This window comes from Oncorhynchus gorbuscha, linkage group LG18 (genome assembly GCF_021184085.1).
Source record: "Oncorhynchus gorbuscha isolate QuinsamMale2020 ecotype Even-year linkage group LG18, OgorEven_v1.0, whole genome shotgun sequence".
Taxonomy (NCBI): domain Eukaryota; kingdom Metazoa; phylum Chordata; class Actinopteri; order Salmoniformes; family Salmonidae; genus Oncorhynchus; species Oncorhynchus gorbuscha.
In genome coordinates this window covers 64,510,417-64,528,065 of record NC_060190.1, presented here as the reverse complement: position 1 = coordinate 64,528,065, position 17,649 = coordinate 64,510,417, and the positions used below count along the sequence as shown (strand labels likewise).

Sequence of the window (17,649 nt, the reverse complement as noted above, 5' to 3'; positions counted from 1 at the left end):
CACCCATAGCCACAAACTAGCCCTCTCCCTCTCCCAGTGTGTCTGAAGATGTCTAACCCCCCCCTCATCTCTGTAGAGATCCGTGCCCAGCTGGTGGAGCAGTTCAAGTGTCTGGACCAGCAGTGTGAGCTGAGAGTGCAGCTGCTGCAGGACCTGCAGGACTTCTTCAGGAAGAAAGCGGAGGTCGAGATGGACTACAGTCGTAACCTGGAGAAACTGTCTGAGAGGTTCCTTGCGAAGACACGTAGCACCAAGGACCACCAGCTCAAGTAAGACAGGCACACACACACAAATGACATGCACGAATGACATACACGCATGCACACACACACACACACGAATGACATGCACGAACGACATACACGCATGCACACACACACACGAATGACATGCACGAACGACATACACGCATGCACACACACACACGAATGACATGCACGAACGACATACGCGCATGCACACACACACACGAATGACATGCACGAACGACATACACGCATGCACACACACACACGAATGACACGCACGAACGACATACACGCATGCACACACACACACGAATGACACGCACGAACGACATACACGCATGCACACACACACACGAATGACATGCACGAACGACATACACGCATGCACACACACACACGAATGACATGCACGAACGACATACACGCATGCACACACACACACGAATGACATGCACGAACGACATACACGCATGCACACACACACACGAATGACATGCACGAACGACATACAAGCATGCACACACACACACACGAATGACATGCACGAACGACATACGCGCATGCACACACACACACGAACGACATACGCGCATGCACACACACACACGAACGACATACACGCATGCACACACACACACGAATGACATGCACGAACGACATACACGCATGCACACACACACACGAATGACATGCACGAACGACATACACGCATGCACACACACAAGAATGACATGCACGAACGACATACACGCATGCACACACACACACGAATGACATGCACGAACGACATACAAGCATGCACACACACACACGAATGACATGCACGAACGACATACAAGCATGCACACACACACACGAACGACATACACGCATGCACACACACAAGAATGACATGCACGAACGACATACACGCATGCACACACACACACGAATGACATGCACGAACGACATACAAGCATGCACACACACACACGAATGACATGCACGAACGACACATACGCGCATGCACACACACACACGAACGACATACGCGCATGCACACACACACACGAACGACATACACGCATGCACACACACACACGAATGACATGCACGAACGACATACACGCATGCACACACACACACGAATGACATGCACGAACGACATACACGCATGCACACACACACACGAATGACATGCACGAACGACATACGCGCATGCACACACACACACGAACGACATACGCGCATGCACACACACACACGAACGACATACACGCATGCACACACACACACGAATGACATGCACGAACGACATACGCGCATGCACACACACACACGAACGACATACGCGCATGCACACACACACACGAACGACATACACGCATGCACACACACACACGAATGACATGCACGAACGACATACACGCATGCACACACACACACGAATGACATGCACGAACGACATACACGCATGCACACACACACGAATGACATGCACGAACGACATACACGCATGCACACACACACACACTCTACCACTCTTGTCTGTGCTGTAAATCCAACGTTGCATAAGCAGCTTCGGGAGACATGAGCTAACTGATAGCATCTGGAGAGGGTTTGACTACAGACACACAGCGAGAGAGAGAGACCGGCCTCACCGGCTTCACCCCACTACATTCATACATGGTGCGGCAGAGTAGCCTAGTGGTTAGAGAGTTGTACTAGGAACCGGAAGGGTTCAAGTTCAGACCCCCGAGCTGACAAGGTACGAATCTGTCGTTCTGCCCCTAAACAGGCAGTTAACCCACTGTTCCCAGGCCGTCATTGAAAATAAGAATTTGTTCTTAACTGACTTGCTTCCAGCAGCACCTTGATCTTCTGCACAGATTCTGTCAGACCTGAGCCCTGACAGTAAATCTCAGTAAGACCAAAATAATGGTGTTCCAAAAAAGGTCCAGTTGCCAGGACCACAAATACAAATTCCATCTAGAAACCGTTTCCCTAGAGCCCACTAAAAACGATACATACCTTGGCCTAAACATCAGCGCCACAGGTAACTTCCACAAAGCTGTGAAGGATCTGAGAGATAAGGCAAGAAGGGCCTTCTATGCCAACAAAAGGAACATAAAATTCAACATAACAATTAGGATCTGGCTAAAAATACTTGAATCAGTCATAGTGTCATGCAGGTGAATGAGGACCCAAAAGCGACTTGGCGAAAACAGAGTCTTTAATCCAGTAAAGTAAATCTACAATCATAAGACATAATTCCACTCGTAATGACGAGAACAGACTGGAGACTCGATCAAGAACTGCAGGTTGCCTCGGGAAGGCACTTGAACGTAGCAGACTCAGACACCTGCTCACCACGCAGCATCTGAGGGAAACACGACACGACAGGGCGATACACAGACACAGCACGGTGAACAATAGACAAGGATCCGACAGGGCAGAAACGGAAAACAAGGGGAGAAATAGGGACTCTAATCAGGGGGAAAGATAGGGAACAGGTGTGGGAAGACTAAATGATTGATTAGGGGAATAGGAACAGCTGGGAGCAGGAACGGAGCGATAGAGAGAAGAGAGAGAGGGAGGAAGAGAGAAAGAGGGGAACGAACCTAAAAGACCAGCAGGGGGAAAACGAACAGAGGGAAAAGCAAAATGACAAGACAAAATAAGACAAAACATGACAGTACCCCCCCACTCACCGAGCGCCTCCTGGCGCTCTCGAGGAGGAACACTGGCGGCAACGGAGGAAATCATAGATCACAAACGGTCCAGCACGTCCCGAGAAAGAACCCAACTCCTCTCCTCAGGACCGTAACGAAAAACGATAAAAAGGGAAACTAGGTACTACTCTAAAAAAAAAAATGAGACACGGGTAGAGAACTGAAAGCTTTAGAGCAAACAGGACCAAACAGGCCAGGAGAGTAACAACTAGGGACAGACTGAGACACAGCAAGGGCAGGAACAAGAACAGGAGAGATGCGATGGCAGGGAACAGACTGAGACCCAGCAAGACCAGAAGCAGAAAAAAAATTACCAGACTTCTTCTGCGCGCAGTCTGAACACGCAGCCACGAAACGGCGCGTGTCACGCTCCTGAGTAGGCCACCAAAACCGCTGGCGAATAGAAGCAAGCGTACCCCGAACGCCGGGATGGCCAGCTAACTTGGCAGAGTGAGCCCACTGAAGAACAGCCAGATGAGTAGAAACAGGAACGAAAAGAAGGTTACTAGGACAAGCGCGCGGCGACGCAGTGTGCGTGAGTGCTTGCTTAACCTGTCTCTCAATTCCCCAGACAGTCAACCCGACAACACGCCCAACAGGAAGGATCCCCTCGGGATCGGTAGAAGCCACAGAAGAACTAAAGAGACGGGATAAAGCATGAGTGTCATGCAGGTAAAAGAGGACCCAAAAGCGACTTAACAGAAACAGAGTTTAATAATGTTCAAAACGGAATAACTGACATCCTCTAGATTTGTAGAGGGGAAAACAACTGGAGAAGCGGCCACAGACTGCAGGTCGTTTCGGGTAGGCGCAGGCCGTAGTCGACTGAGACACCTGCTCACACGCAGCGTCTGATGAAGGCACAAAACACGACAGGACAGGGTGATACACAATCACGGCAAAAAACACGACAGGACAGGGCGAAACGCAATCACAGCATGGTGAATACAATACAAGGAACCGACGGAACAGGAACGGATCACAAAGGAATAAATAGGGAGTCTAATCAGGGAAAGGATCGGGAACAGGTGTGGGAAGACTAAATGATGATTAGGGAATAGGAACAGCTGGGAGCAGGAACGGAACGACAGAGAGAAGAGAGAGCGAGAGAGTGAGAGAGGGAGGGGGAGAGAGAAGGATAGAACCAAACAAGACCAGCAGAGGGAAACGAATAGCATGGGGAGCACAGGGACAAGACATGACAATAAATGACAAACATGACAGTACCCCCACTCACCGAGCGCCTCCTGGCGCACTCGAGGAGGAATCCTGGCGGCAACGGAGGAAATCATCGATGAGCGAACGGTCCAGCACGTCCCGAGACGGAACCCAACTCCTCTCCTCAGGACCGTAACCCTCCCAATCCACTAGGTATTGGTGACCCCGTCCCCGAGAACGCATGTCCATAATTTTATGTACCTTGTAAATAGGTGCGCTCTCGACAAGGACGGGAGGGGGAGGGAAGACGAACGGGGTGCGAAGAAAGGGCTTAACACAGGAGACATGGAAGACAGGATGGACGCGACGAAGATGTCGCGGAAGAAGCAGTCGCACAGCGACAGGATTGACGACCTGGGAGACACGGAACGGACCAATGAACCGCGGAGTCAACTTACGAGAAGCTGTCGTAAGAGGAAGGTTGCGCAGTGGAAAGCCACACTCTCTGGCCGCAACAATACCTTGGACTCTTAATCCTGCGTTTATTGGCGGCTCTCACCGTCTGTGCCCTGTAACGGCAAAGTGCAGACCTCACCCTCCTCCAGGTGCGCTCACAACGTTGGACAAACGCTGAGCGGAGGGAACGCTGACTCGGCAAGCTGGGATGAGAACAGAGGAGGCTGGTAACCCAGACTACTCTGAAACGGAGATAACCCGGTAGCAGACGAAGGAAGCGAATTGTGAGCGTATTCTGCCCAGGGGAGCTGTTCTGCCCAAGACGCAGGGTTTCTGAAAGAAAGGCTGCGTAGTATGCGACCAATCGTCTGATTGGCCCTCTCTGCTTGACCGTTAGACTGGGGATGAAACCCGGAAGAGAGACTGACGGACGCACCAATCAAACGACAGAACTCCTCCAAAACTGTGACGTGAATTGCGGACCTCTGTCTGAAACGGCGTCTAACGGGAGGCCATGAATTCTGAATACATTCTCAATAATGATTTGTGCCGTCTCCTTAGCGGAAGGAAGTTTAGCGAGGGGAATGAAATGTGCCGCCTTAGAGAACCTATCGACAACCGTCAGAATCACAGTCTTCCCCGCAGACAAAGGCAGACCGGTAATGAAGTCTAAGGCAATGTGAGACCATGGTCGAGAAGGAATGGGGAGCGGTCTGAGACGACCGGCAGGAGGAGAGTTACCCGACTTAGTCTGCGCGCAGTCCGAACAGGCAGCCACGAAACGGCGCGTGTCACGCTCCTGAGTCGGCCACCAAAAGCGCTGGCGAATAGACGCAAGAGTGCCTCGAACACCGGGATGACCAGCTAACTTGGCAGAGTGAGCCCACTGAAGAACAGCCAGACGAGTGGAAACAGGAACGAAAGGAGGTTACTAGGACAAGCGCGCGGCGACGCAGTGTGCGTGAGTGCTTGCTTAACCTGTCTTTCAATTCCCCAGACTGTTAACCCGACAACACGCCCATAAGGAAGAATCCCCTCGGGATCAGTAGAAGCCACAGAAGAACTAAACAGACGGGATAAGGCATCAGGCTTGGTGTTCTTGCTACCCGGACGGTAAGAAATCACAAACTCGAAACGAGCGAAAAACAACGCCCAACGAGCTTGGACGGGCATTAAGTCGTTTGGCAGAACGGATGTACTCAAGGTTCTTATGGTCTGTCCAAACGACAAAAGGAACGGTCGCCCCTCCAACCACTGTCGCCATTCGCCTAGGGCTAAGCGGATGGCGAGCAGTTCACGGTTACCCACATCATAGTTGCGCTCAGATGGCGACAGGCGATGAGAAAAATAAGCGCAAGGATGAACCTTATCGTCAGACTGGAAGCGCTGGGATAGAATGGCTCCCACGCCTACCCTCTGAAGCGTCAACCTCGACAATGAATTGTCTAGTGACGTCAGGAGTAACGAGGATAGGAGCGGACGTAAAACGTTCTTTTAGAAGATCAAAAGCTCCCTGGGCGGAACCGGACCACTTAAAACACGTCTTGACAGAAGTAAGAGCTGTGAGAGGGGCAGCAACTTGACCGAAATTACGAATGAAACGCCGATAGAAATTAGCGAAACCTAAAAAGCGCTGCAACTCGACACGTGACCTTGGAACGGGCCAATCACTGACAGCTTGGACCTTAGCGGAATCCATCTGAATGCCTTCAGCGGAAATAACGGAACCGAGAAAAGTAACGGAGGAGACATGAAAAGAGCACTTCTCAGCCTTTACGTAGAGACAATTCTCTAAAAGGCGCTGTAGAACACGTCGAACGTGCTGAACATGAATCTCGAGTGACGGAGAAAAAATCAGGATATCGTCAAGATAGACAAAAACAAAAATGTTCAGCATGTCTCTCAGAACATCATTAACTAATGCCTGAAAAACAGCTGGCGCATTGGCGAGACCGAACGGCAGAACCCGGTACTCAAAATGCCCTAACGGAGTATTAAACGCCGTTTTCCACTCGTCCCCCTCTCTGATGCGCACGAGATGGTAAGCGTTACGAAGGTCCAACTTAGTAAAGCACCTGGCTCCCTGCAGAATCTCGAAGGCTGATGACATAAGGGGAAGCGGATAACGATTCTTAACCGTTATGTCATTCAGCCCTCGATAATCCACGCAGGGGCGCAGAGTACCGTCCTTCTTCTTAACAAAAAGAACCCCGCCCCGGCCGGAGAGGAAGAAGGCACTATGGTACCGGCGTCAAGAGACACAGACAAATAATCCTCGAGAGCCTTACGTTCGGGAGCCGACAGAGAGTATAGTCTACCTCGAGGAGGAGTGGTCCCCGGAAGGAGATCAATACTACAATCATACGACCGGTGAGGAGGAAGGGAGTTGGCTCGGGACCGACTGAAGACCGTGCGCAGATCATGATATTCCTCCGGCACTCCTGTCAAATCGCCAGGTTCCTCCTGAGAAGTAGGGACAGAAGAAATGGGAGGGATGGCAGACATTAAACACTTCACATGACAAGAAACGTTCCAGGATAGGATAGAATTACTAGACCAATTAATAGAAGGATTATGACATACAAGCCAGGGGTGACCCAAAACAACAGGTGTAAACGGTGAACGGAAAATCAAAAAGAAATAGTCTCACTGTGGTTACCAGATACTGTGAGAGTTAAAGGTAGTGTCTCAAATTTGATACTGGGAAGATGACTACCATCTAAGGCAAACATGGGCGTAGGCCTGTCTAACGGTCTGAAAGGAATGTTATGTTTCCGAGCCCATGCTTCGTCCATGAAACAACCCTCAGCCCCAGAGTCAATCAAAGCACTGCATGTAGCACCCGAACCGGTCCAGCGTAGATGGACCGACATAGTAGTACAAGATCTAGATGAAGGGACCTGAGTAGTAGCGCTCACCAGTAGCCCTCCGCTTACTGATGGGCTCTGGCCTCTTACTGGACATGAAATAACAAAATGTCCAGCAACTCCGCAATAGAGGCACAGGCGGTTGGTGATCCTCTGTTCCCTCTCCTTATTCGAGATGCGAATCCCTCCCAGCTGCATGGGCTCAGTCTCAAAGCCAGAGGAGGGAGATGGTTGCGATGCGGAGCAGGGAAACACCGTTGATGCGAGCTCTCTTCCACGAGCCCGGTGACGAAGATCTACCCGTCGTTCTATGCGGATGGCGAGAGCAATCAAAGAGTCCACATCTGAAGGAACCTCCCGGGAGAGAATCTCATCCTTAACCGCTGCGTGAGTCCCTCCAGAAAACGAGCGAGCAGCGCCGGCTCGTTCCACTCACTAGAGGCAGCAAGAGTGCGAAACTCAATGGAATAATCCGTTATGGACCGTTCACCTTGGCATAAGGAAGCCAGGGCCCTAGAAGCCTCCTCACCAAAAACTGAACGGTCAAAAACCCGAATCATCTCCTCTTTAAAGTTCTGGAATCTGTTAGAGCAATCAGCCCTTGCCTCCCAGATAGCTGTGCCCCATTCTCGAGCCCGGCCAGTAAGGAGTGAAATGGCGTAAGCAACCCGAGCTCTCTCTCTAGAGTATGTGTGGGGTTGGAGAGAGAACACAATCTCACACTGCGTGAGAAAGGAGCGGCACTCAGTGGGCTGCCCGGAGTAGCAAGGTGGGTTATTAACCCTGGGTTCTGGAGGCTCGGCAGGCCAGGGAGTAACAGGTGGCACGAGACGTAGACTCTGGAACTGTCCAGAGAGGTCGGAAACCTGAGCGGCCAGGTTCTCCACGGCATGGCGAGCAGCAGACAATTCCTGCTCGTGTCTGCCGAGCATGGCTCCTTGGAACTCGACGGCAGTGTAACGAGCGTCTGAAGTCGCTGGGTCCATTCCTTGGTCGGTTCCTTCTGTCATGCAGGTAAAAGAGGACCCAAAAGCGACTTAACAGAAACAGAGTTTAATAATGTTCAAAACGGAATAACTGACATCCTCTAGATTTGTAGAGGGGAAACAACTGAGAAGCGGCCACAGACTGCAGGTCGCTTCGGGTAGGCGCAGGCCGTAGTCGACTGAGACACCTGCTCACACGCAGCGTCTGATGAAGGCACAAAACACGACAGGACAGGGTGATACACAATCACGGCAAAAAACACGACAGGACAGGGCGAAACGCAATCACAGCATGGTGAATACAATACAAGGAACCGACGGAACAGGAACGGATCACAAAGGAATAAATAGGGAGTCTAATCAGGGGAAAGGATCGGGAACAGGTGTGGGAAGACTAAATGATGATTAGGGGAATAGGAACAGCTGGGAGCAGGAACGGAACGACAGAGAGAAGAGAGAGCGAGAGAGTGAGAGAGGGAGGGGGAGAGAGAAGGATAGAACCAAACAAGACCAGCAGAGGGAAACGAATAGCATGGGGAGCACAGGGACAAGACATGACAATAAATGACAAACATGACAATGAGGCTTGGTGTTCTTAGTACCCGGGCAATAAGAAATAACGAACTCGAAACGAGCGAAAAACAACGCCCAACGAGCATGACGCGCATTCAGTCGTTTGGCATAACGGATGTACTCAAGGTTCTTTTGGTCAGTCCAAACGACAAAAGGAACGGTCGCCCCCTCCAACCACTGTCGCCATTTGCCTAGGGCTAAACGGATGGCGAGCAGTTCGCGGTTAGCCACATCATAAGTTACGTTCCGACGGTGACAGGCGATGAGAAAATACGCACAAGGGTGGACCCCATCGTCAGTATCGGAGCGCTGGGACAGAATGGCTCCCACGCCCACCCCGACGCGTCAACCTCAACAATAAACTGTTTAGTGACGTCAGGTGCAACAAGGATAGAAGCGGATGCAAAACGCTTCTTGAAGAGATCAGAACAACAATCATACGACCGGTGAGGAGGAAGGGAGTTGGTTCTGGACCGACTGAAGACCGTGCGCAGACCATGATATTCCTCCGGCACTCCTGTCAAATCACCAGGTTCCTCCTGAGAAGAGGGGACAGAACAAACAGGAGAAATAGCAGACATTAAACACTTCACATGACAAGAAACGTTCCAGGAAAGGATAGAATTACTAGACCAATCAAAAGAAGGATTATGACACACTAGCCAGGGATGACCCAAAACAACAGGTGTAAAAGGTGAACAAAAAATCAAAAAAGAAATGGTCTCACTATGGTTACCAGATACAGTGAGGGTTAAAGGTAGTGTTTCATATAATATACTGGGGAGAGGACTACCATCCAAGGCAAACATGACCGTGGACTCCCTAACTGTCTGAGAGGAATGTCATGTTCCGCGCCCAGGCTTCGTCCATAAAACAGCCCTCTGCCCCAGAGTCTATTAATGCACTGCAGGAAGCTGCCGATCCGGTCCAGCGTAGATGGACCGGTAAGGTAGTACATGTACTTGACGGAGAGGACCGTCTAGTAGCGCTTATCAGTCGCCCTCCGCTTACTGATGAGCTCTGGCCTTTAACTGGACATGAAATGACAAAATGACCAGCGGAACCGCAATAGAGACAGAGGCGGTTGGTGATTCTCCGTTCCCTCTCCTTAGTCGAGATGCGAATACCCCCCAGCTGCATGGGCTCAACACCTGAGTCAGTGGGGAAAGACGGTAGTGTCGGAGAGAGGGGAGACACAGTTAACACGAGCTCTCTTCTATGAGCTCGGTGACGAAGATCTATCCGTCGTTCAATGCGAATAGCGAGTTCAATCAAAGAATCCACGCTGGATGGAACCTCCCGAGAGAGAATCTCATCCTTAACCTTAGCGTGGAGTCCCTCCAGAAAACGAGCGAGCAACGCCTGCTCGTTCCAGTTACTGGAGGCAGCAAGAGTGCGAAACTCTATAGAGTAATCCGTTATGGATCGATTACCTTGACATAGGGAAGACAGGGACCAGGAAGCTTCTTTCCCAAAAACTGAGCGATCAAAAACCCTTATCATCTCCTCTTTAAAGTTCAGATAATTGTTAGTACACTCAGCGCTTGCCTCCCAGATAGCTGTGCCCCACTGCCGAGCCCGACCAGTAAGGAGTGATATGACGTAGGCAATCCGAGCTCTCTCTCTTGAGTATGTGTTGGGTTGGAGAGAGAACACTATATCACACTGGGTGAGAAAGGAGCGGCACTCAGTGGGCTGCCCAGAATAACATGGTGGGTTATTAACCCTAGGTTCCGGAGGCTCGGAAAAACCGGAAGTAGCTGGTGACACGAGACAAAGACTCTGATACTGTCCTGAGAGGTCGGAGACCTGAGCGGCCAGGGTCTCAACGGCATGCCGAGCAGCAGACAATTCCTGCTCGTGTCTGCCGAGCATCGCTCCCTGGAACTCGAGAGTAGAGTAGAGAGAATCCATAGTCGCTGGGTCCATTCTTGGTCGGATCCTTCTGTCATGCAGGTGAATGAGGACCCAAAAGCGACTTGGCGAAAACAGAGTCTTTAATCCAGTAAAGTAAATCTACAATCATAAGACATAATTCCACTCGTAATGACGAGAACAGACTGGAGACTCGATCAAGAACTGCAGGTTGCCTCGGGAAGGCACTTGAACGTAGCAGACTCAGACACCTGCTCACCACGCAGCATCTGAGGGAAACACGACACGACAGGGCGATACACAGACACAGCACGGTGAACAATAGACAAGGATCCGACAGGGCAGAAACGGAAAACAAGGGGAGAAATAGGGACTCTAATCAGGGGAAAGATAGGGAACAGGTGTGGGAAGACTAAATGATTGATTAGGGGAATAGGAACAGCTGGGAGCAGGAACGGAGCGATAGAGAGAGAGAGAGAGGGAGGAAGAGAGAAAGAGGGAACGAACCTAAAAAAGACCAGCAGGGGGAAAACGAACAGAGGGAAAAGCAAAATGACAAGACAAAATAAGACAAAACATGACACATAGAGCCCATTGCCCTTTATGGTTGTGAGGTCTGGGGTCCGCTCATTAACCAAGAATTCACAAAATGGGACAAACACCAAATTGAGAATCTGCTTGCAGAATTCTGTAAAAATATCCCTGGCGTACAACGTAGAACACCAAATAGTGCATGCAGAGCATAATTAGGCCGATACCCACTAATTATCAAAATCCAGAAAAGAGCTGTTAAATTCTACAACCACCTAAAAGGAAGTTATTCCCAAACCTTCCATAACAAAGCCATCACCTACAGAGAGATGAACCTGGAGAAGAGTCCCCTAAGCAAGCTGGTCCTGGGGCTCTGTTCACAAACACAAACACACCCCACAGAGCCTCAGGACAGCAATACAATTAGACCCAACCAAATCATGAGAAATCAAAAAGATAATTACTTGACACATTGGAAAGAATTAACAAAAAATCAGAGCAAACTAGAATGCTATTTGGCCCTAAACAGAGAGTACACAGTGGCAGAATACCTGACCACTGTGACTGACCCAAACTTAAGAAAAGCTTTGACTATGTACAGACTCAGTGAGCATAGCCTTGCTATTGAGAAAGGCCGCCGTAGGCAGACATGGCTCTCAAGAGAAGACAGGCTATGTGCTCACTGCCCACAAAAGGAGGTGGAAACTGAGCTGCACTTCCTAACCTCCTGCCCAATGTTTGACCATATTAGAGATACATATTTCCCTCAGATTACACAGATCCGCAAAGAATTTGAAAACAAATCCAATTTGGATAAACTCCCATTTCTACTGGGTGAAATTCCACAGTGTGCCATCACAGCAGCAAGATTTGTGACCTGTTGCCACAAGATAAGGGCAACCAGTGAAGAACGAACACCATTGTAAATACAACCCATATTTATGCTTATTTATTTTCCCTTGTGTACTTTAACCATTTGTACATTGTTACAGCACTGTATATATATATATATATATATATATATATATATATATATATATATATATATATATATATATATATATATATATATATATAATTTGACATTTGTAATGTCTTTATTGTTTTGAAACTTCTGTATGTGTAATGTTTACTGTTAATTTGTATTGTTTATTTCACTTTTGTATATTATCTACCTCACTTGCTTTGGCAATGTTAACACATGCCAATAAAGCCCCTTGAATTGAAATTGAATTGATAAAAGCCTGGTCATCTCTGGACAGAGTATACAGTGGGGCAAAAAAGCATTTAGTCAGCCACCAATTGTGCAAGTTCTCCCACTTAAAAAAAGATGAGAGAGGCCTGTAATTTTCATCATAGGTACACTTCAACAATGACAGACAAAATGAGAAAAAAAATCCAGAAAATCATATTGTATGATTTTTATGAATTTATTTGCAAATTATGGTGGAAAATAAGTATTTTGTCACCTACAAACAAGCAAGATTTCTGGCTCTCACAGACCTGTAACTTATTCTTTAAGAGGCTCCTCTGTCCTCCACTTGTTACCTGTATTAATGGCACACTCCAAACTCCACTATGGCCAAGACCAAAGAGCTGTCAAAGGACACCAGAAACAAAATTGTAGACCTGCACCAGGCTGGGAAGACTGAATCTGCAATAGGTGAGCAGCTTGGTTTGAAGAAATAAACTGTGGGAGCAATTATTAGGAAATGGAGGACATTCAAAACCACTGATAATCTCCCTCGATCTGATCTGGGGCTCCACGTAAGATCTCACCCCGTGGGGTCAAAATGATCACAAGAACGGTGAGAAAAAATCCCAGAACCACACGGGGGGACCTAGTGAATGACCTGCAGAGAGCTGGGACCAAAGTAACAAAGCCTACCATCAGTAACACACCACGCCGCCAGGGACTCAAATCCTGCAGTTCCAAACGTGTCCCCCTGCTTAAGCCAGTACATGTCCAGGCCCGTCTGAAGTTTGCTAGAGAGCATTTGGATTATCCAGAAGAAGATTGGGAGAATGTCATATGGTCAGATGAAACCAAAATATAATTTTTTGTAAAAACTCAACTCGTTGTGTTTGGAGGACAAAGAATGCTGAGTTGCATCCAAAGAACACCATACCTACTGTGAAGCATGGGGGTGGAAACATCATGCTTTGGGGCTGTTTTTCTGCAAAGGGACCAGGACGACTGATCTGTGTAAAGGAAAGAATGATTGGGGCCATGTACCGTGAGATTTTGAGTGAAAACCTCCTTCCATCAGCAAGGGCATTGAAGATGAAACGTGGCTGGGTCTTTCAGCATGACAATGATCCCAAACACACCGCCCGGGCAACGAAGGAGTGGCTTTGTAAGAAGCATTTCAAGGTCCTGGAGTGGCCTAGCCAGTCTCCAGATCTCAACCCCATAGAAAATCTTTGGAGGGAGTTGAAAGTCTGTGTTGCCGAGCAACAGCCCCAAAACATCACTGTTCTAGAGGAGATCTGCATGGAGGAATGGGCCAAAATACCAGCAACAGTGTGTGAAAACCTTGTGAAGACTTACAGAAAATGTTTGACCTCTGTCATTGCCAACAAAGGGTATATAACAAAGTATTGAGATAAAATGTTTTTTTTTTACCAAATACTTATTTTCCACCATAATTTGCAAATAAATTCATAAAAAATCCTACAATGTGATTTTCTGTTTTTTCCCCTCATTTTGTCTGTCATAGTTTAAGTGTACCTATGATGAAAATTACAGGCCTCTCTCATCTTTTTAAGTGGGAGAACTTGCACAATTGGTGGCTGACTAAATACTTTTTTGCCCCACTGTAGGTTCCCCTTACTGACCCAGATCTGTGTGTTGTGTCCTGGCAATGCACGGTCATCCAGGGCAGGGCTGTAAAGGCTTGACTATACCTCTTAGTCTGTCTGTCTGTCTGTGTCTGTCTGTCTGTCTGTCTGTCTGTCTGTCTGTCTGTCTGTCTGTCTGTCTGTCTGTCTGTCTGTCTGTCCGTCCGTCCGTCCGTCCGTCCGTCCGTCCGTCCGTCCGTCCGTCCGTCCGTCCGTCTGTCTGCCAACACTAACGTCGGCACTAATATTTACAAGGAACAACTTTGACTTGAAATTACAATCCCAATAAGCTGGTTCACTGTTGACACACTGTGTGTCCGTGTGTGTCTGTGTTTCTGTGTGTGTCCATGTTTCTGTGTGTGTCCATGTTTCTGTGTGTGTCCGTGTTTCTGTGTGTGTCCATGTTTCTGTGTGTGTCCATGTTTCTGTGTGTGTCCATGTTTCTGTGTGTGTTCATGTTTCTGTGTGTGTCCATGTTTTTGTGTGTGTGCATGTTTCTGTGTGTGTCCGTGTTTCTTTGTGTGTCCGTGTTTCTGTGTGTGTTCATGTTTCTGCGTGTGTCCATGTTTCTGTGTGTCCGTGTTTCTGTGTGTGTGCATGTTTCTGTGTGTGTCCGTGTTTCTGTGTGTGTCCGTGTTTCTGTGTGTGTCCATGTTTCTGTGTGTGTCCATGTTTATGTGTGTGTCTGTGTGTGTCTATGTTTCTGTGTGTGTCCATGTTTATGTGTGTGTCTGTGTGTGTCCATGTTTCTGTGTGTGTCCATGTTTCTTTGTGTGTCCGTGTGTGTCCATGTTTCTGTGTGTGTCCGTGTGTGTCCATGTTTCTGTGTGTGTCCGTGTGTGTCCATGTTTCTGTGTGTCCGTGTGTGTCCATGTTTCTGTGTGTCCGTGTTTCTGTGTGTGTCCATGTTTCTGTGTGTCCGTGTTTCTGTGTGTGTCCATGTTTCTGTGTGTCCATGTTTCTGTGTGTCCGTGTGTGTCATTGTTTCTGTGTATCCGTGTGTGTCCATGTTTCTGTGTGTGTCCATGTTTCTGTGTGTGTCCGTGTTTTTCCATGTTTCTGTGTGTGTCCGTATGTGTCCATGTTTCTGTGTGTGTCCGTGTTTCTGTGTGTGTCCATGTTTCTGTGCTTCTGTGTGTGTCCATGTTTCTGTGTGTCCGTGTTTCTGCGTGTGTCCATGTTTCTGTGTGTCCGTGTTTCTGTGTGTGTCCATGTTTCTGTGTGTCCGTGTTTCTGTGTGTGTCCATGTTTCTGTGTGTCCGTGTTTCTGTGTGTCCGTGTGTGTCATTGTTTCTGTGTGTCCGGGTTTCTGTGTGTGTCCGTGTGTGTCCATGTTTCTGTGTGTGTCCGTGTTTTCTGTGTGTGTCCGTGTTTTCTGTGTGTGTCCGTGTGTGTCCATGTTTCTGCGTGTGTCCGTGTTTCTGTGTGTGTCCGTGTTTTCTGTGTGTGTCCGTGTGTGTCCATGTTTCTGTGTGTGTCCGTGTTTTCTGTGTGTGTCCGTGTGTGTCCATGTTATGTGTGTGTCCGTGTGTGTCCATGTTTCTGTGTGTCCGTGTTTCTGTGTGTGTCCATGTTTCTGTGTTTCTGTGTGTGTCCATGTTTCTGTGTGTCCGTGTTTCTGTGTGTTCATGTGTGTCCATGTTTCCGTGTGTCCGTGTTTCTGTGTGTCATGTGTTTCTGTGTGTCCGTGTTTCTGTGTGTGTCCATGTTTCTGTGTGTCCGTGTTTCTGTGTGTGTCCGTGTTTTCTGTGTGTGTCCGTGTGTGTCCATGTTTCTGCGTGTGTCCGTGTTTCTGTGTGTGTCCGTGTTTTCTGTGTGTGTCCGTGTGTGTCCATGTTTCTGTGTGTGTCCGTGTTTTCTGTGTGTGTCCGTGTGTGTCCATGTTATGTGTGTGTCCGTGTGTGTCCATGTTTCTGTGTGTCCGTGTTTCTGTGTGTGTCCATGTTTCTGTGTTTCTGTGTGTGTCCATGTTTCTGTGTGTCCGTGTTTCTGTGTGTTCATGTGTGTCCATGTTTCCGTGTGTCCGTGTTTCTGTGTGTCATGTGTTTCTGTGTGTCCGTGTTTCTGTGTGTGTCCATGTTTCTGTGTGTCCGTGTTTCTGTGTGTGTCCATGTTTCTGTGTGTCCATGTTTCTGTGTGTCCGTGTGTGTCATTGTTTCTGTGTGTCCATGTTTCTGTGTGTGTCCATGTTTCTGTGTGTGTCCATGTTTCTGTGTGTGTCCGTGGGTGTCCATGTTTCTGTGTGTGTCCATGTTTCTGTGTGTGTCCATGTTTCTGTGCTTCTGTGTGTGTCCATGTTTCTGTGTGTCCGTGTTTCTGTGTGTGTCCATGTTTCTGTGTGTCCGTGTTTCTGTGTGTGTCCATGTTTCTGTGTGTCCGTGTTTCTGTGTGTGTCCATGTTTCTGTGTGTCCATGTTTCTGTGTGTCCGTGTGTGTCATTGTTTCTGTGTGTGTCCGTGTGTATCCATGTTTCTGTGTGTGTCCATGTTTCTGTGTGTGTCCGTGTGTGTCCATGTTTCTGTGTGTGTCCGTGTTTCTGTGTGTGTCCGTGTGTGTCCATGTTTCTGTGTGTGTCCATGTTTCTGTGTGTGTCCATGTTTCTGTGTGTGTCCATGTTTCTGTGTGTGTCCGTGTTTTCTGTGTGTGTCCATGTTCTCTGTGTGTCCGTGTGTGTCCATGTTTCCGTGTGTGTCCATGTTTCTGTGTGTCCGTGTTTCTGTGTGTGTCCATGTTTCTGTGTGTCCGTGTTTCTGTGTGTCCGTGTGTGTCCATGTTTCTGTGTGTGTCCATGTTTCTGTGTGTGTCCATGTTTCTGTGTGTTTCCGTGTTTCTGTGTGTGTACATGTTTCTGTGTGTGTCCGTGTGTGTCCATGTTTCTTTGTGTGTCCGTGTTTTCTGTGTGTGTCCGTGTTTCTGTGTGTGTCCATGTTTCTGTGTGTGTCCATGTTTCTGTGTGTGTCCGTGTTTTCTGTGTGTGTCCGTGTGTGTCCATGTTTCTGTGTGTTTCCATGTTTCTGTGTGTGTCCATGTTTCTGTGTGTCTGTGTTTCTGTGTGTCCGTGTTTCTGTGTGTCCGTGTTTCTGTGTGTGTCCATGTTTCTGTGTTTCTGTGTGTGTCCATGTTTCTGTGTGTCCGTGTTTCTGTGTGTTCGTGTGTGTCCATGTTTCTGTGTGTCCGTGTTTCTGTGTGTGTCCATGTTTCTGTGCTTCTGTGTGTGTCCATGTTTCTGTGTGTCCGTGTTTCTGCGTGTGTCCATGTTTCTGTGTGTCCGTGTTTCTGTGTGTGTCCATGTTTCTGTGTGTCCGTGTTTCTGTGTGTGTCCATGTTTCTGTGTGTCCATGTTTCTGTGTGTCCGTGTGTGTCATTGTTTCTGTGTGTCCGTGTTTCTGTGTCCGTGTTTCTG

The 17,649-nt window shown here is 48.4% G+C and overlaps 1 protein-coding gene across 5 annotated transcripts in view; it reads left to right on the top strand.

The window, feature by feature from the left end:
* The window catches only part of LOC124003234 (SLIT-ROBO Rho GTPase-activating protein 2B-like), a 219,020-nt gene that overhangs the window by 123,821 nt on the left and 77,550 nt on the right, over positions 1 to 17,649 (top strand). For all 5 annotated transcript variants that reach the window (XM_046311323.1, XM_046311324.1, XM_046311322.1 and 2 more), the window contains exon 2: positions 77 to 269. In XM_046311323.1, the coding sequence (XP_046167279.1) occupies positions 77 to 269 (193 nt within the window). The remainder of the gene's footprint in view (positions 1 to 76; positions 270 to 17,649) is intronic.